The sequence below is a fragment of the Sphaerodactylus townsendi genome, linkage group LG01 (genome assembly GCF_021028975.2).
Source record: "Sphaerodactylus townsendi isolate TG3544 linkage group LG01, MPM_Stown_v2.3, whole genome shotgun sequence".
Lineage (NCBI taxonomy): Eukaryota > Metazoa > Chordata > Lepidosauria > Squamata > Sphaerodactylidae > Sphaerodactylus > Sphaerodactylus townsendi.
Window position 1 is genome coordinate 88,011,462 of NC_059425.1, and position 22,313 is coordinate 88,033,774.

Here is a 22,313-nt window from a genome sequence, read left to right on the forward strand (position 1 = left end):
CACACATACACATACACACGCCTACTAACAACCATACATGAATTCATATATGTGTAAGCACTAACACATTCATAGATGAAAAAGTTGAGTTTGCTCAGATATGGATCCATAAAGGATTTGATTCCTTTTTCTTAGATGAGTCTGCCCCCTTGTGATCATGAACTGGAATTGCAGTAGATTGTTCTGTTTGTATTTGCCCTGCATACAATTTAAAATATTGACACAACTTCTATATGGTGTCTATTTGGGGATTGCACAATCGAGTATGATACAGCTAGAAAGGCTACAGTCCAAATTTTTAAGAGCAATCCTTCAGTTTCCTCCAGGAGTCCCAAATACATTTATTAGGCTTGAAACAGGAGTAATGAGCCTGAAGGATAAGATAATAATAACAACGGCATATGAATGGATAAAGTTACACACTCATTCAAATGGTCTCTGACCTTTTCTAGCAAAAGATCCTTATAAACCTAGGGTTGGAGCTCTAGAGATATGGAGAAGTGCCTGTAATAAATGCTGACCTTCCATATAACATCCATATATGATCAAAAAGAATTGGGATCATTTTAAAAGTGGAACTTACCCAAAGAATCAAAGATGTATCACAAGAGTCTGATCTGGCAAGATATTCAGATTTTCCTCTATACTATACACATAAATATATCACTGCCCCTGCTCCTTATTTAACTTATCTGGATAACAAGAGATCTAAGGAGAGCTTTTTACTCTTTGCAAAGAAGTGCACATTTACCTTCTGCTGTATTAGAAGGGAAATATCAAAAGATACCTATCATGCCTGCAAAGGTTTATGTTCTTGCTCCTCTGGAATTCTGTAGAAACTATAGAGCATATGTTATTAAAGTGTCCCCTTTATGAGGAGGCAAGGAAAAAATGCCTGTCACATCTACTACACAAGATGACATATTTTTCTGATAAAGTTTGTTGTGAAAAAACTATTACAAGATAAGGATAATATTACTAAATGGGTAGCAAAATTCTGTCTATTCATTATGAAAAAGAAAAAATGATCTGAATATGGCATCCCCCTTAGATACTTTTGTTTTGTCTAGTATTTTTATGCTGTTTGGTGTGTTTACAATGTAAAATGATATATAGATGGATAGTGCTGGAATACGGGAGAGAGATCTGCATTCTTGTTTTGTTGTAGATATTTTTACTAAATTGGAGATTTGTAATATATTTGGTCATTGACTGTAAATAAAGTTTTCTTCTTCTGCATACAATTGGGAAATGTAGCTGTTACCCTGCTGTTTGAAAAGGGTGTTTCTTGTGAGCGTGTTTGAATTTTTAATGTAAAATTTAATACAGGCCTGATTTTCCCTTCCCAGAAGCTTGCTGCTAATTTGAGTTCAAAAATTAAAGATTCCTCTAAGGAGTTCAGGCTGGCATACACAGTTTAAATGTCACTTTCTTGTTTGGTTAGATATTATGGGCAAGATATTATCTCAGGAAAATACGCAAACACACGCATGCATGCTAAGAGCTTGGCACGTGCACGCACACACATCTGCAGTGATTGAGGAGTGTCTGATTGAGGAGTGATTATTAAGGGGAACGGGGCTACCATGTCTGGTGGTCTCTCTGTAAGAGAGAGACCTGGAATGTGAAATGATCATGGCTGTCTCTGCATTTTAAAAGGGGCATGACATGCGGTGAACAATAACTGCCTGATCTAGCTGCAATCCTGAACCTGTGCACAGAGTTGACAACATTCAGGTGGGGCCTGGAGATCTCTCAGAATTACAACTTGTTTCCATACCAGTTCCCTAGCAAAAAAGGGCTGCTTTGGAGGGTGAAGTCTATGGCATTATACCGTGCCAAGCTCCCTCCTCAAACCCCACCTTTCTCAGTCTCCATTCCCAAATTTCCAGGCATTTCCTAACCTGGAGTTGGCAACCCTACTTGTGTGACAAGGTGTGGAGAGTGATAAAAACTCCTGAGTGAGTGAAGGTGTGGAAGAAGAATGTTACACCCACTAGCAATGTGTGTAGGAACAGTGTCCAAATAGACTCTCCAACTGCAGTTTCCCTTTGAGCTGGGTCAAAGGTTTTTGTTTGCTTGTTTTTTGCTCTAGCTCAAACAGAAAAGTTATAGAATCCTCACATCAGTAGGACATTGTATGAAAGCATGCAAGCAAAGTAGGTCCATCAGGCCAGCCACACAGGGGAAAATCTTTGCATTGAAAGTGGTCTATTAGCTCCTTGCAAAACAGATAGGATAAACATGTGATTGAAGATATATCACAGATGGAAGGATGGATAGATAACAGATAGGCAGTGTATAACTGAAACTTCTGAAAAGAAAAAAGAAAAGGTCAAGGCTGGTGGTTATTTTTAATCAGGAAACTTCTGTTGTAAAGGAAAATGCCTCAGAGAAATCATGCAGATTCTCTGGAGATACACGTCTTTCCTCTACCATATTCCTAATAACAATTGTCATCTTTTTCATTGTCATAATTCATTGTCATAATTTCATAATTTCATTGTCATAACGCGATGGCAGCCAGCAGGAAAAGGTAAGCCGGCTGGGGAAGGCGCAGCCTGTGAGAAGGCTGTGCCTTCGCCTGCACCCCTACCGGGACCATCTGTGCGAACGGTATAAACATACCATTTATATCTGTGCATTGGCATAAACATAATTTATGCCGATGCACCCCCGCTCACTGGCTGTGTGGAAATGGCCATAGTTATTTGTATTAATTTGGTATTTTGCTAGATACAGGGAAAGCTATCTTGGCTGTAAGTAAGAGTTACCACCTTTCTGTTGGTAAGGGGTTTTGCAAGAATTGGGTATCATTGGATAAGCTTTTCCAGAGAATAAGCAAAGGTTTACTTCCACTTCTCTAGTAATCTTAGTGCCAGACCATTCCACTATTTTCCCTTTCCCTACCCATGTCTGGATTCAACCTTGCCACGAATCGACATAGATCTCGGCACCGGGAAATAAAATAAGAGGGCTGTGCAATGCCCACTACTTCCTGATTGGATGGGAGGCTTCACGTCACTCGCAAAGGCAGGTATTTTGAATCCAGAATCACCCCCTGAGCTTTCCCACCTCTCCTTGTTTGGCGCGTGTTTTTCAAAAAGGTCTACTTTCTTCCAGGTTCTGAAAAGACACGCGCTGAGCAGGGGGGGGGGGGGGGCAGAGTCGGAGTGAATGCATTTTCGGTGCTGGTGTAGTGGGGAGTTCTGCTGGAAACCTGGATATTTTGTGTGACGAGCGCGCATCTAATCGTAAGTGGGGAATCGACCATGGCTGCCCATTTCTGTGAAGGAATTAAGTGAACACCGAGAGGAAATAAATCTTCCAATGGGCTCTATAGCATGTTCAGTTAGATTAAATATGGGCTCACTGCCAAAGTCATTCTAGATGTCTCCCAGCACTCTCCAGGTCACCCAGTTCCATAGTAAATTGGGGGTCAGTTTACACCCCAGGGATGGGAGTGCTGTTAGAGGGGCAACTTTGTTGATAGCTTCAAGGCACTTCACAAGCCACAGTTGAACGTATGTTTGGGATTCTAAAATCCCCCAGAGCCTTTTCCAATCCAGTAGGATTCACGAGCCTCCATGAGAGGACCATTTTAATGGGACCACCTCTCCTAAGGGGTATTGAAGTTATGTTTACCTTGGCTTTAAGTAGGTAGTGGTCAGATCATGCTTCAGATCAAACTGAAACCAGGCCATCCCTCAGCTGGTCTGTGCAAAAGCTTAAAACCAGTGTGTGACCTCTCTCATGTGTTGGGCCTGACACAATTTGATAGAGGCCCAAGGCAGTGAAAGAAACTATAAAATCCTGGGCTGGTGAGGCATCTTTGGCATAGTTAATGCCAGTTATAGTGTGTACCGGAAATTTGTAGAAGTTGAAGGACCCATGGCCACAGGGCTGGTGGAGGACAGCATAACCAGGGAGCATTAATTTGGAGAGACTTACCACATTATTTCCTTCCAGCTGTGTTTCTATCAAGCAAGCCCCTTCTCGCTTGTCACAGCCAAAGTTTGAATTGGTCCTGCACATACCTGGGAATTAAATTACAGAATTTTCAGAACTTTCAGAGTATGTTTGGTCAATGGGACCCATGGCAGACACCTGTGGGCATTCTAACATGACTGACTCAACTAAGATCTTTCAGTGTAATAGGAACTTAGTAAAAATCTCCTAACACCACTTCATTTCACATTTCTTATATTTCAGATATCATGCCTATTAACATTTCTCAAACCCAGTCAGCCAGCTAAGGTAATGACACAACTTTCACGCCCTCTGCTTATCACTGGGACACAAAAGAACTGGTTTGGGAGTGCCCAGTGTCTCTGGGTGCACCGAGAGTAATGGTCAGTACAGAATATTCTCTGTGCTCAGCACTGTGGTTTCTGAGTTAATGTCCCAGAGGGCATACATTGAACAGCTGGAGCACCTGAAGAGGCCAAACAAGTTTTCTTTTCTGTTTGTTATCAGGGTGTTCCTTTCTTTCATTGTTTCTTCTGCCAGTCAAAAAGGTGCAAAAGAGGAGGGGCTTTCTACCCAGAGACTTGCTTTTTCACTTCCCCAATTTGTTGCTTACTGTAAGGATCAATTTGATTGTATCTCCCTCATTTTGTGGGCTGGAGTTTTACAGTTTCTCCTCCTAGCTTTTTGCTTCCCCCATCTTAGCTACCTGGCACAACTAAGGGTACAGCAATGCCTTACATCTACCAGGATTCAAGTCCACAGGTTCCCTCTGTGCCCCAAAGTGCACGCTCTACACATTCCACGGGCCAGTCGTACAAGGAGCTAAAGCTTCAATGCCAACAGAAGGGGATACTCTTTGAGGACTGTGACTTCCCAGCCAAGGACTCTTCACTTTTCTTCAGTGAGAAGCCTCCCGTTCCCTTTGTGTGGAAAAGGCCTGGGGTGAGCAGAAATGTATTTTTCTATTACTCTCATTATGTACAATGTTGTGGAGAATCAGGCATCTGATTATTTATAATTAAAGAAGGAGGAATTAGCAGGTATTGCCTGCACTTTGCTTTTGCACCAAATGACTCTGCTGTGTTTCCTCCACTAAAACGTCCATCAGCACTAGAATAATGGGGGGATAACTTTGATAGATTTTCCATCCCCAATGTCACTCCCAGTGAGACCCAGTGTGTTTTTTTTTTTGTCCTTGGGAGTTCCACAGGCTCCAGCAATGAATTTTCAGGTATCACAAAAAGCTGCTGTGGGGAAGGGAGTTAAAAAATGAAAGGAGGATCAAGATCTTTCATGCTCAAAAACAGGATGTATTCCCTCACAAACTTTTGAGGACTTTTGTGCAAGTCTAAAAATGTCTTTTTGTATGAAATGTATACTGCCTAGAATTTTTTGCTAAAGTGTCTTGGGTTAAGTTTGACTGCTATATATAGAACTTATTACTTAACATTTCTAATAAATGACTTTTATATCAAACATTACATTAGATTTGCAATACATCTCAGTCTGGTTTTCCTTTAACAGAATAATTTCTTGTTACAAAAATTTCTCCTAAATCTTTTTTTTTGCTTTAATTCTCATCTAGCCTTATAGGTATTAAAACATTCCATTTTTTCTGAAATTCTGACATTTTTATGTATGTAAGATGTTAGCTTTGCCATGAGAGCATATTCAGCTAATTTGTTCTCCCATTCTGTTAGACTTGGGCATTTATTTGCTTTCCATTTTGCTGCAAATATTATTTTAGATATTATCACCATATATTTGAATAGTTCATGTTACATTTTTGGGACATTACTTGGTATATTTATTAACATATACTTGGATTTATCATAAATGGGCAGCCCAATCAAGAGCCCCAGGTGGGTGGGAATCGCGCCTTTGCAGTCCCAGCCTGCCACTTCCAGAGGTCTTTACGGTGGCGCAGGGAGAGAATGGCTGCCACCAGAAGCCCTCCATTGGGCTCAATGAACCCAACCCCCAACCCAAACTCTGGGTGGAAGCGAATTGAGGTCAGCTCCACACGGTCATTTTTACATAATTGTTTTATGGTAAACAAAATTAGGATAATAACACAAGGGATCAAAATATGACATAGATGAAGATAACTTGAAAGTTAAGATGTGATGATACTTCATGCTAAAATGGAACTTATGAAGTTGCCTAGGCTAGTGGTTTTCAGACTGCAGGTCAGGATCCAAGATGGGCCACAACTCTCTTGGAGGTGAGTTATGAGGCTAGGAAGGAGAAAAAAGAACAGGGTGAGCTGGGAGAGAAGGCCCCGGGAGGCTCGATGGCAAATTCAAGTGTGCCTCTGTGAAATGACCACAAAGTATACATTGATTGTTAGTGTGTGTGTGTATATATAATTCTAAATGAGAAAAATAAAATATAAACTTGTTCCGTTAACTGATGTGAGCTTCTTATATTTTATGTTGGGGGAAGCAGTATGGAGCTGCTTTGTAAGTGTATTCTGAAAAACAGAGTTAGTTTACAAGTGGCTCTCACATCATAAAGATTAACCACCAACCTAGATAGGTTTCTGATGTTCATTCCTAGCTCCTTACCCACAGCTGCTTAATTGTGAATTCAGCCACAAATATTGATAGTACTTTGCATCTCAAAATAAGCTTTGGATTATCTCAAGTTATATATTTTCAGACTTGGGGAGCTCTGCCATGGAAGGAAACCTAGGTTGTTTCCCAATTGAAACCCTTGGTTTCGTGCTAACTGTTCTAAAATGTGGTGCCTTCTGGAAAAATGAAAGATAAGAAATGGGGAAAGCTATACATGAAAGCAAGTTTGTATTCCCCTGAATCATATACCTTCGAGCCTGGATATCTGTATACAACAAGAGGCCACAGAATGTGTTTCATTTGCATAGTTAAATGATTAAACTTTTATTGGGACATTTTCTTTTTTTTCTTTTGCATAGTGTAATGTATGCACACTCCAGGCTATAGGCAGCATGTTGTATACTCTGAGCATACATGATTACAGAAATGTGTGGTATTCCAGAAGAATTCTTTTCTTCCTCTGAATCTCCCGTGCTACATAAATAACTGCTTTTATGTGTTTTAGTTCAGTTAACAAGCTAAACGCGACCGCAGCATGTTGAACAAGCAGGTGGTGCCCGTGATGAATTTGCCTTTGTTCTGATGGTTTGACTTGCCTTTGTTCCTTCCTAATAGTGACACACCAACCAAAGCAAAGTTCCTTCCTTGAAAATACACTGAGCAGCAGGAATGCAGCTGAGTCAGTCACCTGTTCTCCTTGACATTTGCTGTGAAGCAGTGAAATGCTAGGGGTGTGTGGTGGGAGTGGGAAGGCCAAGTCTGTGCCCTATATTCATGATACACAGCTAGAGCAAAGTTTGCAGCTTCTATTAATTGCCTCTACTGTTAGTGGGTATTTCTCAGTATCGCCTGCTGTGTAAATGTGATTGGCCTCCTTAGCCATTGGAATAAAAAGTTTGGTCTACTGGCTTATGTTTCCTGCTGAGGAACAGAACTTGGCCTTTAAATCAAGGAGCTTTTCCTGCTCCTCCCTCTTTGCTTACCTTGGGCTAGGATCAGATGGGTTTTTCTCTTCTTTGTTGAAATTTACCCACTGTAACATGCAAACTGGTTTTATTTTTATACTGGTTCAATGCTAGGGTGCCAGGCTCTGTTCTCCCAGTTCCTCATCTGGCCACCTTAAAAACAGCAGCCCACATGAGATAGCCCAGGGTTGCTATACTCTGTCTCAGAAAAATATGTTGGTATGGTCAGTTGAAATTCAGAAGTTGCAAAAATGGTATGCTTCTGCATTAGAATATAGTCCCAAAGGAATATGAGAATTATTCATTTTTATGCACTGCCTTTATCAAAACCATTATTTTGGGCATTATTGGGGGAGGGGGGGGGAGGGATTCCATGACTCAGCTCCTATTACCCACTACCACTTTAAATAGAGCAGGAGGGGGGGAAAGGCAGTACCACATGCAGCATAATGGGTGGCTAAAGGAATCACCAGAAACTCTATGGTTTTACCTGACTAGACAAAGAGCTGCAGTCAATGTCATGGCATCTCCACATCCACACCCACAGCCCTCCCACCAATTGCCTCCCACCAATTCCTCCCAGAATTACAACAAATGGCATCTTCAGTGGATGGGCCAAAAGAATCACATTACTGCTAGGATCCTTCTGCACCCCAAATGTATCCCTTCCCAAGCACTGTCCTCAAATCTTCAGGATCTAGAGACAAAGTTGGCAACCATAAAATTTATTCTTGCTGGCCATCAGACGGGATACAGGACTGTCTCCGACCTGGGCACTATATGAATACAACTTTTGCCTTGTGACCTCATTGGCTGCATATCTCCAAACTGATTTTCCCTCCCAAGGTCCTTAAAATCTTACACTGAGAAAACCAGAGAGGTATGAAAGGGGTATAAAAGGTAGCAAGACATGCACATAGGGAATGCAGTAATGATCGTAGACATGGCTATGCTTGTAGGAGAGTGGCATGATGTGGTAGAACCTGAGTCCGTGAAAAGGACTGTACTATTTTAAGACTGATATCAGAAGATCACTTTTGGAATGCTTCCCATGTTAGGGTGCCATGAGGCTGCTGTTTATTTTCCTCATAGTAAAATGCTCTGCAAATAGAAGAGTAAGCAAAAATAAGGGACTGTACCTTACTCTCTGCTCTGTTATTTTCTGTTCGCACTGAGTTTTTAAGGTGAAAGAAACTGGTAATCTGATAGGGAAATTGTGATGGAAATAGAGCATATTCTTTCTTTTCCACCCAACATAACACCTTGGGTTAAGCAAAGACTCACATTAACCTGGGGTGAAATGAATCCCAGCACTTCTAATGTTTATTACAACAAAATAACATTTTTATTTATTAAATAGTGTACCATGCATCCTTCAGAATCCTCAGAAAGGCATCTTTACCTTTCAGTTATATGAATCACAGTTTAGTTATATGAATCACAATTTAAACATAGTCATTCAATTGACTAACTAGTCAGGAAGCAGAAATTAATAACATAAAAATTCTGTAATAATTTCCCAGAGGAACTATTATATACACAAATGCATTCTCTAATACTTTGGTAATTTGGGAAGTGGGCAGTCATTATTTACCACTGCAGCATAAAATGGTATCTCTAGCAGTACTATATAAAGGACATCTTCAACTCTTGGCAATGTCAAATTGTCATAGTAGGAAGGGGTTAGTGAATTAAAATAAAAAAGGCCAGGGCATGTCAGACATTAATGTCTGTTAATTGCTTAGGCCTAGGCTTCCACCTGGATAAAGCAAACACAATGTTCCAACAGTGTCATAGTGCAATGTATTCTGTTTAAAGTACTTAACCTTTTTTCTATAATATTATTCCAGGACATTGTTAAAGAGCCACAGTTTATTCTTGGAGGCGCCACAAGAACTGACATTTGTCAAGGAGATCTTGGTAATTGTTTTTCCATTGACAAAATTATAACTCTGTCTGTGCTCTCTGGATAAATTTGGATATTCTTTAAATAAAATTACCTTGACACACAACCTTTCCTACCATCTTAGCGTTTAACATTTTTTTGTAATCTCTTGAGTTATTGCTTGAATTACTTTCAGTATTCTAATAGAAAGGGGGCATATAAAAGTTCTGCATAAAACAATAATATATATTTCATCTGTTTTGGGGTCTGGTTCGTATACTGAAAACTTTGTTGCCTACATTTTTGGCTTCCATTTAACTCACTTTAGGGAAGGAGGCCATATTAAATGAACTGAATGATCAGGAGGTTTAGGCAAGGAAGGTTTAATAGAAATTTTCCATTGTTGGTTGCTTTAGGAATTAAAGGAATACATATTTTTAAAGTATGAATTAGAAATCATTCTGATTGTTTAGATCAGATGGCAAGACTAATTTGTAGCTTGTTTATCAGTGGCTACTTGCCATAGTTATTAAAAGGAACATCCACATTCAGAGGCAGTAAGACTCTGGATACTAGCAACAGGAGGCAATAACAAGGAAGACTTCAGCCCCTACCTTGTTTGGTGGCCTTCCATAACTGGTTGGCCGCTGTGTAAGACTGGATGCTGGACTGGATGGACCACTGGTCTGATGTTCTTACATCCTTATGTTCTTGTTCTTCCTGATTTTCAGGTGATTGTTGGTTATTAGCTGCCATAGCATCTCTTACCCTTAATGAAAATACACTAGCCAGAGTGGTTCCACAGGATCAGGATTTTGGACCAGGTTATGCTGGAATCTTTCATTTTCAGGTAAGATAGCTCTTGCAATCTAAATGATTAAATGTCATATGGAAACATTTTTACAGACTAGTGAATTGTGGGAGGTTGCTATCATCTTGCCACATCAAACACTACATCAATATATTGGAGTGCAATCTACCACTCCACACATTCTGACAGCACAAGGTGCGTCCTGCCAGAAAAGGAGCTTCTTTCATCTTCTACATTTTAATCTCACCTTTTCTTCAAGGACCTCAGGGTAGCATGCATAGGTCTGTCCACCATTTTACCCTCATTATAATTGTGAAGAAAGTTAGGCTGACAGATTGTGACTGGCCCAAAGTTACCCAACAGTCTTAATGAACCATGAACCATCTTTTGCTAAGCAGAGTAATAGGATAAACTCTTGTCATAATTCATGAGGTTTTTTAGATTGTTGTGAGTTTCTTTGGAGATACCATTCAAAAGGCAACTCTGGAAACTAAAGCTGGTCCTGAATTTGGTGGCATAGGTCCTTATGGAGAATTCATGGAGAGCACATATTTGACCTGTGCTCCACCAGCTGCAGTGGCTCCCAATTGAGCACCGGTTCAGGTTTAAGGTTCTGGTGTTGACTGTTAAAGCTCTAAACGTCATATCTGCAGGACTGACTCTTCCAATAGCCCCCCCCCCCCCGGAAAGAGCATTAGGCTCTGTTGGTTACCACTTACTCATGGTGCCTAACCCAAAAAGTGTCTGGGTGTCCTCAACCAGGGTCAGGCTTCTTTGGTTAGCTGAGCTCTGACCTGGTTGAACTCTCTGTCAAATGAAATTTGGGACCTGTGGGACTTGGTTCAGTTCCACAGGGACTGTAAGGCCAAGATGTTCCACTGAGCCTATGGATAAGGGCAGCAATGGTTCCATTCTAGCTGGCCTCCCTTATCCTGTCCCCCCTCCTCCTTTCCGCTCCTCCCTCCCTTTCCTCTGATTGCTCTCCTCATTACTGATTGCTCTCCTCATTACTTCTTCCCTGATGGCTCTCCTCATTACTGATATTGTCTTGTGCAGGTGATGTCTTTTTATATTTTGTAAAAATTCAAATTATACCAAATCTATATTTTTAGACAGAGTATTCATTTTAATTGCATATTTCAGCTATTGTTAGCCACCTTTAGCCAGACTCTGTTTGGGAAAGTTAAAACTCGCTCAAAAAAAAAAAGAAACAGATAAATGTTTTCATGAATAATAAATAAACAAATTTATGGAATACTTGAATTCATTGTGTCTTTAAATATTGCTAATCTGGTATTGCAATGAATTAGCAGAGGAAATAATAGGGCAGAGATGCAAGAGAGTTGTTTTGTAGATCTTTACTGGATAACAATTGAAGTTACACTAAATATAAGAATATCAAACTCTTATCTATGCAAATGCTCAGTCTGGGTATCTGTGCAGCCTATTTGTGTCCGTGTGTCTGTCTCTCCTCTGCTGGAAGAAGAAGAGACATCTTTCCAGAAGCTGTAAAATTATGGCATTACAGTAGCACAGCTGACTCTAAATATTTATATACTTGTTCTGTAAGTGGGAACAATTCCATCAAGTTAAGGCATTAAAAAAAATTAAGCTTACTCAAAGTGTAAAATCCAAATTCTCTTGATGGCCTAAGGAGTGACAGTAATCATAGTGGTTCTTTCTTGGCAACCTCCAACCTTTAGGGAAGCTACACAGACTGACTCTAATCTGGCTGTGTTCCAACTAAGTAAACGTGTACTTTGTAACTCTGTGATAATAAGAGGAGTCAGAATAAAAAGCTGTCCAGTTATTCCCTTTTACCATTTACCAAACAGTTTTGGCAGCACAATGAGTGGCTGGATGTTGTCATTGATGACCGACTGCCCACCTTCAAAGATCGTTTGGTTTTCCTGCACTCGGCTGACCACAATGAATTCTGGAGTGCGCTGCTGGAAAAAGCTTATGCCAAGTAAGCCCAGTAGAAGTTGTGATCTGGATATTGTTTTCAGTTTCCCAGCTATGCCCACTTGTATTTCACTGCTATCTGAACTCTTTTGTGATGGAATGGTGTGTGTGTTCAGTTAAAAGTTTCTTCAAGGAACTGGGTCAGATATCGAGCCCTGACATTTTAGCTCTGCTGCTACTACTCTGCGATCTCTTAGGAGATACTTCTTTTCATTTTGCATTATTGATGTTTTATTGATGTTTAATGAACCTTTGCCTTGGTCAATATTGTTCCTCCAGAAAAGGCAACTGATAAATTTTCAAATAAATCAACACTTTTGCTACTGCTGCCACTTAACTACCTTAACACCAATAGTGTGCCAAGGCCTGATCAGAACACAGCAGTGACACAGTTCCACACCCAAAGACTCATAGGAAGGTAGGAAGCCAGGTATTAGGGAACAGGGGCAATAGAACATCAAGAAGTAGCTTAGGAGAGGGATAGTATTATGAGACTATGATAGATCCGAAGGTCAAAGTTTCTTAGTTTAAAAAATTGGGATGTGAGAATACAAAAGGAAGTAAAGTATGCTAGACTGATGAAAATTGAAAGATGCAATAATTCCTACTACATACCTGTGGCCCTGGATGATCATTATATTGAGGGCACTGCACAATGACCTCTTCTAGCTCTGTCTGACTCTGGTACTAAGTATAACAAGTTTTGCAATGGTGGAAATAGCAATGTGTGGCAAGCTGGTTTTCTACTGTGCCTAGTCTAATGGGGGGATGTAAAAGCATTTCTGGAGGATCCTGTATTGCAAAGGAAGAAAGCCAAGGGAAGCAGTCATAGAATTTATCAGGAGGTGAGTGAATGGGTTACTTCTAGCAAGAGCACTGTTCATATTGTTTGTTTGTTTGTTTGTTTGGGATTTCTAGGCTACCCATTTCCAAAAAGAGCTCAGGGCAGCGTACAATCAGTAAAACAATAAATAGATACAATTAAAACAAGTGGATTATGCATATAAGCCCTTTATCAAATGAATCTTGTTTTATGGTGTGATATTGTAATTATCAATATTAATCAGGTTGAATGGAAGTTATGAAGCTCTAAAAGGTGGAAGTACAATAGAAGCCATGGAAGATTTTACAGGCGGAGTTGGAGAAATGTATGAAGTTAAAAAGGCTCCAGAAAACTTCCCTGAAGTCTTAGAAAAGGCTCTTAAGAGGGGTTCAATGGTTGGCTGTTCTATTGATGTAAGTAAAAGCTTTAAGAAGGTTGTTTTTTTGGGGGGGGGGATTGGTTGTGCACAGAAATTCAGATTACTTTATTGCAGTGAAGTTTGCCTAAATTATCAAATCCCATAGCTTCCTCAAAAAATATGAGATTGGACGGAGACAGATGTTCTTGTGGTACCGTGATACATGATGCCATGATACAATGGCCCTTTCTGCACTGTAGGATTAGACCTTAGTTTGATGTATGTCCGACCTGGGTACTCCACATAGCCATAGAGTTTGACTCGTGTCTGTCTCTGCTCCCCTCCTCTCACCATCAAATTTTCGAGCTCGACTGGGAGGTACAACTTTTTGGCGAACCCAGGTTGCACTCAAGCTGAAGCTGGCACAGTGCGGAATCTCCCTCACCTCGACTCTCTTGGCCAGCCAATCACAGTATACTATTTTGGCCATGCGCAGATTGGGAGACTCACCGTGACGAAAAGCATGCCTTCAAAAAAACCCTTCTCGTGCACGAAGCAACGGCCAGAAATTGTAACATTTATCCCACATCTCTGTGGGTTGGCCAATCAAACTCCCTGCCACCCTCCCTCTGTCCCTCCTTTCTGGTAGCATGTTCTGACAGGGGTGGCAAAACAAAAAAAGAGAGATGCGCACTCACGTTTCCCGCCATAGAATGGCAGCCAATCGGGAATGAGCAGCGAAAGATGTGAGGAGGTAATCCCACCCTCTGAACTTGGCTCCAGAGAGACGACCCGGCTGCTGTGCCAAGTAACAGCAGAGTCGAGCTCAGGTAACGATTTCCGCGGTCACGAGTCGAACCTAGGTCGCCTCTGCTGTGCGGAAAGCCTCTAAGTGCGAGATCAAATTATATGAAGGCAACATATTCCTCTGCATTTGATTGGAAGTGGAGTCATGTCTGACCAATTATCCCATATTGCACACCTACCTCACTCCTGAACATTCTTGTGGAAGCTTAAATTTCAAATAAGATGTATGCATGTACCAACTGTAAAATTGATTTCAGTATGCCTGCTTGTATGCCTGACCTGAACACTGAGCACCCACACAGATAGATGGAAGCTACATGAAATATGGAGGTAGACAGGAGCCTCCTCACTCTTCTCCATTCATAGGATTTGTGGGTCACCTTCATATGATCCAGCTCATAATATGAGAGTGACTTTATACAATCAGCAGTCTCCAGACCATTGTCTCTGGTGCTTCCATTTGAGCCACCATAAACTCCGCGTGTGTCCAGAGGCAATCACATGAGAATTTTTCTGACTTTTTCTAATATTATATGCAATGCTAAGAAATAATGATGGAGCTGAATCTTGACACATAGACTAACTATGATTCCTTTTGCGGCAGAGATTTCTGTACAGACACACTTATACTTAGGGTGGTGCTGGATGCCCTGTGGTTAGTGTGAGTGGGGAAACCTCAGTTTTTCCTTGCTTTGGGGTCTCACTCCTTCCAAGTTGTTCCCCCATTCAAGTCAAGAATGAAGATTGCCACGGGGAGAGGTTAGCCCTTTTAATGTAATATCGATATTCCTTATATAAATATTGTGAAGGCTGCTACTATTATTTTGGGGGGTTTTAGGGAAACGTGGGTTGTTAATCCCTGTGAGGAGTGGGGGCCTGCACAATATTGACAGCAGCCTGCACGGTATTTATATAAGGAATATCAATATTACATTTAAAGGGCTAAAAAACTAAAAATAGCAATTTTCATTCTTGGCTTGGACAGAGTAGTGACCCACAAGTGGGGGCAGGCAAACTGCGTAGTGGGCAGTGGGGCACCTCTTTGCATGTAAACAAGGAAATGCAAGGATACTCCACTGCGAAGGCACTGCAAGCCAAGGAATGGCGCAGAAAGCACTCCTTGCATAATAAACCATAGTCTTAGCTTTCTGCTAGGGTTGCCAGCCTATAGATGGGGATGTCCTGGAATTACAACTGATCTCCAGACTGAAAAATATGGCTTCACCTGGAGAAATGGCTGCTATGGAGGGTGAACTGTAGGGCAGTATACCCTGCTGAGCTCTCACCCTCCCCAGTCTGCACACCCAAATCTCTAGGAATTTATGAACCAGGAGTTCGCAGCCCTGCTACTGACCAGGTGTTAGGGCTCTGGGCTGTACTTTTAGGGATTGCGGGGGGTGGGGAGGTTGAGGAATGTAGGGTTGCCAGGTCCCACCAGCACTGAATGGGGATGGGGGGAGAGGAGGGTTGCCAGATCCAAGTTGGGAAACTCCTAGAAGTTTGGGGATAGAGCCTGGGGAGGACAGGACATTCCATGTGGTACAATGCTACAGGGGCATTTTCCCTTTGGACATAATATCCTGAGGGAAAACCGGGATCAAACATACCGGGTTGTTTGTATCTTGGTTTCTCCCTTCACACAGCTGCCCCGTCAGCATGTTCAGGCCGGGAGGAAGAACTCCATGAGGCCCAGGTTTATTTTGATTTTCCACATGAATGTTTACGTTTATGTAGTTTACGTACATATATATACATTTATGTAATTGACGTAGTTTACATAATTTATGTAGTTTACATTTACATAGTTTATGTAGATTCCTGTGTATGTGCGAACATTCCTGTTTTTCTGACATTCCGATTAGCTGTAGCTGTGGAGTGGGGAGAGCAGCCAGTGAGGCAAGAAAAATAAACTGGTCCATCTCCTATGGTGGTTGCTGGACAGGAGCAGGAGCGGCCCAAGCTTTTTAAAAAGAACCTCCAATTTTATCGTTTTTTGAAAGCCGCGGGATAAGGGAAATCTTGTGGGGTGGGCCCAATTTAGGCCCGGAAGCCATTCGGTAGTCATGGACAAACCAGGATGTTTCACCTCGTTATCCCAGGATATATGGTCCATGGGGAAAATGCCAGAGACTATCTTCCAAAACTTCCATTTTCTCCAGAGGAACTGATCTTTGTAGTTTGGAGGTAAGCTATAATTCTGGAGGCTCCCCAAATCCCACCTGGTGACTGGCATCCCAAACAGGATGAGAAATGGCACAAAAAATCTGCCCCTGTAATCTCCTTCTGGACAAGTCATCTTAGGATCGAACCTGTTGTAAATGATAGTTTCAGTAAGGCACAACTTTGACCGCATGTATTTCCATCTTTTAGATCAGCAGTTCAGCTGAGTCAGAAGCTCGAACCCCACGTGGTCTCATAAAGGGCCACGCATATTCAGTAACTGGTACTGATGAGGTAAGAAGCTTTTTTAAAAATTGTGATTTCCTTTTGATGGAGTAAAAGTTGACAGAAGGGAGGGGAGAAGCTACTTTAATAAGAAGGGAGCAAAACACTGTTTTGAGTTTCAAGGATTCTTATTTCCCCACTGCATCCCACCCCCCTCCAATGATTACAGTCAGGTTAATGATACAGAATGTTGTAAAACTGCTGAGATTCAAGAAGTAAACAATGCAGAGTGTCCATATTAGGGAGATCATTTTGTATCCAAAATGAGATTCAGTAGCTTATGAGCCATGATGTTTTTTCGTAAAGCATGCAGCCACAGTTTTCTTACATGTAATTTTTTAATTCGTCTTTCTTTTGTTTGCTTCTGCTGGTTTGTAGGTAAGCTATCAAGGCCGGAAGGTTAAGCTTATTCGAATTAGAAATCCATGGGGTCAAGTAGAATGGAATGGCGCATGGAGTGACAAGTTAGTATTTTATGTTCTGAGAACTCAAACACACGTTTAAAAATGTATTATAATTACTAAATGTTGACACTGTAATAAAATACCCAGGAATTGGTGTGAAAGCTAATTCACTGTCTGAAATAAAGAGATTTAAAAAAAAAAAAAAAAAGTTTATAAAAATAGGAAATGTTATGTAACATTTTTTGAAATTTAAGCCAGGGAAATGAGATTGCTTTCTTTAAGTATTTGAAAGGCTGTCATTTAAAAGAGGGCAGAGAACTATTCCTGTTGGCAGCAGAGAATACGATTCTCAATAATGGGTTTAAATTATAGGTGGAAAGGTACCAGCTGGACATTGAAGGGGAGATTTACTGTTAGAGTAGTTCCGCAGTGAAATTGGCTGCCAAAGAAGTAGTCACTTCCCCTCACTGGCAGTCTTTAAACAGTGGCTGGACAAGATGATTTAGGCAGATCCTGTATTGAGCAGGGGGTTGAGGTAGTTGACCTATAAGGCCCCTTCCAACTCTACAATTCTATGAGATACATTGTCGTCCCTCCCACCCCCCGCCCCCCAGCAGAAGGATTTCAAAGTGTGCTTTAGGCTGCTGAAGGAGACAGGAGTAAATATATGTATGAAGATTATATGAATCTAATCAGAGAACGTTGAGATTTTTTAAAAAGTACAGAAGACAATACACCCAGAAGATAGTTTTTCCTGTCTTATGTACAGAAAGTACTATCAGTGCAATAAAAGATAAATTGTAAATTAATGCAATATTTTAGGCCTACCAGCAATCATTCTTCCAATAGACCTATGGATAATTTGTATCAATAGTTTATAAATTTGCCACAAATATTAGTAAAAGGACTGTCAGATTTTTACATGACTTCTTTATTTTTCATGCAGTTGTGATTTTAAAAAGTGCACCAAATATCATTGGTCAAGTCTAGCTTGACGAAGGATTTATGTGTCCAAAGCTCTACTTCTATAAATCTGTTTCAATAAATACAATTATCTTGTTAACAGATTTTATATCTTTGCAATTTTTCCAGAATGTGTTAAGCTTTTAAAATATGCAGATGTTTAGTTCTGCTACTAGTCCTCTGCGCTTGGTGAAAGTTTGCCAGTGACAGAAATTAAGACATCAACTAATGGACTGAACTATGAAAAATGTAACAAAGTTTAATGTGAGATGCTAGAATCTCTTTGCGAAATGAGTTCTAAAACATTAATAAGGATTACCTCCTTCTCTTCCAAGTTCCTCTGAATGGCGTTCTGTCAGCCCATCTGAGCAAAGGCGTTTACATCAGACAGCGCTAGATGATGGAGAGTTCTGGTAAATGAACATGCTGATTACAATGTTAAATGCATTCGCAAGAGCAAACCACTGCTGATTATTGTTTTAGCTGAAGCAGAAGGCAAGCATAATACAATGAAAATATTTAAAATACTTTATTTTACATTCTCTACAGCTGATCATTTTTACCACATTTACAGTGCAATCGTAAGCAGTTAGAAGTTACACACTTCTGTATCCACTGAAGTCAATGGTCACAAAAGGGTGTTGGAACTTCCCTGTCAGTATCTTTTTTCTTTGAATTTATTTGCTTTTAAATTATCAGATTTGTTGACCATCTGCTGACAGACATAAAGGAAACAGCGAATATGTTAAGCAGAGACAGCTCTAGGTTTGGGAGGGCCTGGAGAAGAGGACCTCCCATGGGCCCACTGGGTTTTATATTCAATATGCCCAGAGGGGAAAAAATAACAAGTGTACCATGCTTGCGTCTGAGTATGCTGACCTTCCTCTTCTCCACCACTGTACATTCACCCAAATGGGGGCATAATATCCTATGCACATACTGAATGTTAGCACATAGGCATCATCATCTCCATTAGCAGAAATATCACAAGGCAATTATACCCATATAGTGTTGTGTTCATTTTGAAGTAGACTTGTCTAGGAGAGAGGGAGACCAGTGGACTTAGTCCTTCTTTTTCTTTTTTACTGGATTTGATTTGTACTGCCTTTTCCTCGCAAAGCCTGGTTCAGGGTGGCTTGTCTTTGACACACTATCATCATGGCAAGGGTAGCGGAACTAAGGTAAGCATTCAAAATAGCATGGAGCAACTCCCTGCCACATGCCATTCTCCCTTCTCCTTTTAGGGCAAGGAGAGTTCTGTGCCACAGTGTGGGGAGGGATTCAAAGTTATTATTATTGCAGCTGCTCTTTTGCACAGATGAGATGAGTGTGGAGGAAGATATGACAGCAGCAGGGATGGGACATGTAGATGCCATTCCTGCCCATTCCCAAGTTGTTTGCTGCTACTGCCATGCAAGGGACACTTGGTACAAATTTCACTTGTGTTAGGATATAATAAAAGGGTGTGTTTTATAACCTCTAAATCGTATTTTAAAGAAGAAAAGTGTTGATGCAAAGTGGTAGTGATTGTAAAAAAACTTTCCAATTTAATTCAGAAAAGGGAAATCCCATATTTTCAGATCATTCCCACAAACATTGAGTGAACTCTTTGAGAATGAGTTCTCCTGCTACATTGGAAGAACTGAAGGCTGATAAACTGAGTACAGTATGAGTTAACTCACATTAATAAATTTTCTTACTGTGTTGAGTGATTGTTCTAATTTACTCTAGTGACCCAGAAGTACCAGATGATGGATTTTTATTTCAGATTAATTAATCCTGGAAGGGGAAAACACTCTTTGAGTACATTCTCATTGGGCTGCATATATAGATTAAGCTATCATTATTAGATTGTATGGCCTGACAATGACACTGCAGTAAATTGCTTTCACTTTAGCTGCTGAGTCCTAAGCTAAAATGATGGCAGTTTTCACCCATGCAGTCGTCTAGGCCAGGGGTGTCAAACTCATTTGTTGCGAGGGCCAGATAGGACATAAATGTGACTTGGCCAGGCTGGCCCATGGAGGGAGGTGGCTGTCTTGGCTTGGCCCCAGAATGGCACTGGAGTAGGGGGAGTGTGTGCCTGGACTGGCAAGCCTGTAGCAAGGTGGAGTGGTTGCTTTGAGAGGGCTTATCAGGCCCGCAAGCCAGCTGAGGCAACCCCCCCTTGCTCAGCTGGGTCACAGGCCTGATAAGCCCCTGGACCACATGCTTGACACCCCTGGTCTAGGCTGTACACTAATAATTATTATAACAATTTACACAGCAAATTCAGTACTGAAAGTGGTTTGCACTCATTAACTTGATATAATCTTCACAATAGTGGTCCCGGACCCCTCTACAATCTGGCTGGCCTCCACCTGGGCCAGGGCCTTCAGCGTTTTGGCCCCCGTCTGGTGGAATTCTTTACCAATGTCCATCTGGGCCCAATGGGACCTTGAACAGTTCCGCAGGGACTGCAAAATGGTATTATTCCACTGAGCCTTTGGGGAGGGGGGGGGGGATAGCCAAAGCAAAGATGTTTCTACTATGTTCTGCTATGCTTCCACTGTAAATTGTTTTATTTGTATAGTTTTAATATATGTATTGTACATCGCCCAGAACCATTCGGGGGTGAGCAGTCTATCAAATCTAATTTATTAATTGCCATGCAAGGTATCCTATATCATTGTCCCCATGAGATAAGGAGCAGACATCAGAGAAAGAGGCTTTTTCTAAAAGCTGTCTAGTGAGGTCTTGGGGGAGGCCAAAGTTCACTTGTGAGAGTTCTGGGTCACAGCTCATTCTCTGCTGTGTTGCACTTGATCACAATGCTGAGCATTCAGACTGATTACGATAACGAGCTTAGAAACTTGGGGGATCATATTTGCTGGGGAAGCAGAAGTCCATAATGTGATTACTCTTTCCATCTTGTACAGGATGAAGTATGAGGATTTCCTATCCCATTTTGACAAAGTTGAGATCTGCAACCTCACTCCTGATGCTCTGGAAAGCAATGCTACTCATAAGTGGGAGGTGACAGTTCATCAAGGCAGCTGGGTCAGGGGTGCCACTGCTGGAGGATGCAGAAACTTTATAGGTGTGCACATCATAGTTTTATACTCTTAGGAAACAGTCCAGAAGAGACACCTATAAATCTTCATTTTCTAACACAGCAACAGGCCTAATTCAATGGGCTTAGAAGTATATAACTCTGCTTAGGATGGCACTGCAAGAAGGTTAAACAGTCTGAGATTTTGTGCCTAGGTGTTGGGGCTGGGATACCCTCTCACTAAGGGCCAGGTCATACACTACATTGTTTGTCCTAAGCAGTACATAACTTCCTCTGATGCACACTCATGCAAATTTAAAGAAAAGTACCACAGATAAAGCCAGCTGTATCTATGATTACTTGAATCAGATGCCACAATTGCCCATATGAATATGATACTACAGGCTGTCTGGTTTGTCTGCATAGGCAAGACATGTGTCCTGTAAGTCAATCCTTATAATCTCAAATCAAATCTATATCTTAATGATGGTTTAACTGCCATGGGTTCTCTTTTGTGTCAAAACCTTCCATACATAATTATTACTGGTAGCACACTAAGTTGAAACAATCACCCTAGATTCATACCACTTAGATATTTTCCAGCATGTTTACTGTTTGTTTCCTGGTTAAGACTCCCAGTTAATGAGTCAACAGCAGAAATACTTATGTTTTGAGGACACAACTAAAGGAAGGCCTCTTGCCTTCAATCTCAGGGTGCCACATGAGGGGAGAAAGGAGGTTGTGCAGAATCACAACCAGGCTCACATCAGTCACAAAAAAATTTAATTGATTTGTGTAACAGAGAAAGAAGATAAAAAGAGAAACAGATCCTATAATTGTTACAATTATAAATATTAACAAAGTGGTTCATATATATATATACTTTGTTGCTTCTCTTAGTGTGTGCATGTGTGTAATCTAAAATTAGTTACCAATATTGACTGTTTTAAAGGTAGATTCTAATAGCCCAAGATAAAAGTAATAAAAAACACTGACATTTGATTACTGTTATACTTTTAAAATATTTTTAATGAACCTCATGGATATTAAGTCCCCTGGAATTTCCTTCAAGGATTAATGTCATAGTGATCTTAGGCTCCATTTCCATATTACAAAGCCATCATGTTTACTGGAAAACAACAGTAGGTCTCATGTTTATTGCAGACTTTGTATCATACATGCCATGGGAGGCTTGTGAAACTTTAGTGTATCCATATAAGTAATGTGATTTTTGCCATATAGCAGATCCACGGGACAGTCTGAGGATGCACAGATACTGAGGGTGGGGTGGTGGTGGAATGGTGGACAGGG

General features: G+C 40.9%; 1 protein-coding gene across 1 annotated transcript in view; it reads left to right on the plus strand.

The window, feature by feature from the left end:
* The first annotated feature begins 4,582 nt into the window (after positions 1-4,582).
* The window catches only part of CAPN9 (calpain 9), a 36,299-nt gene continuing 18,568 nt past the window's right edge, over positions 4,583-22,313 (plus strand). The window contains exons 1-9 of the mRNA XM_048486459.1: positions 4,583-4,911; positions 9,361-9,430; positions 10,127-10,245; positions 12,042-12,175; positions 13,239-13,407; positions 16,530-16,613; positions 16,983-17,068; positions 18,307-18,384; positions 20,890-21,050. Of these exons, the coding sequence (XP_048342416.1) occupies positions 4,699-4,911; positions 9,361-9,430; positions 10,127-10,245; positions 12,042-12,175; positions 13,239-13,407; positions 16,530-16,613; positions 16,983-17,068; positions 18,307-18,384; positions 20,890-21,050 (1,114 nt within the window). The 5' untranslated portion in view covers positions 4,583-4,698. The remainder of the gene's footprint in view (positions 4,912-9,360; positions 9,431-10,126; positions 10,246-12,041; positions 12,176-13,238; positions 13,408-16,529; positions 16,614-16,982; positions 17,069-18,306; positions 18,385-20,889; positions 21,051-22,313) is intronic.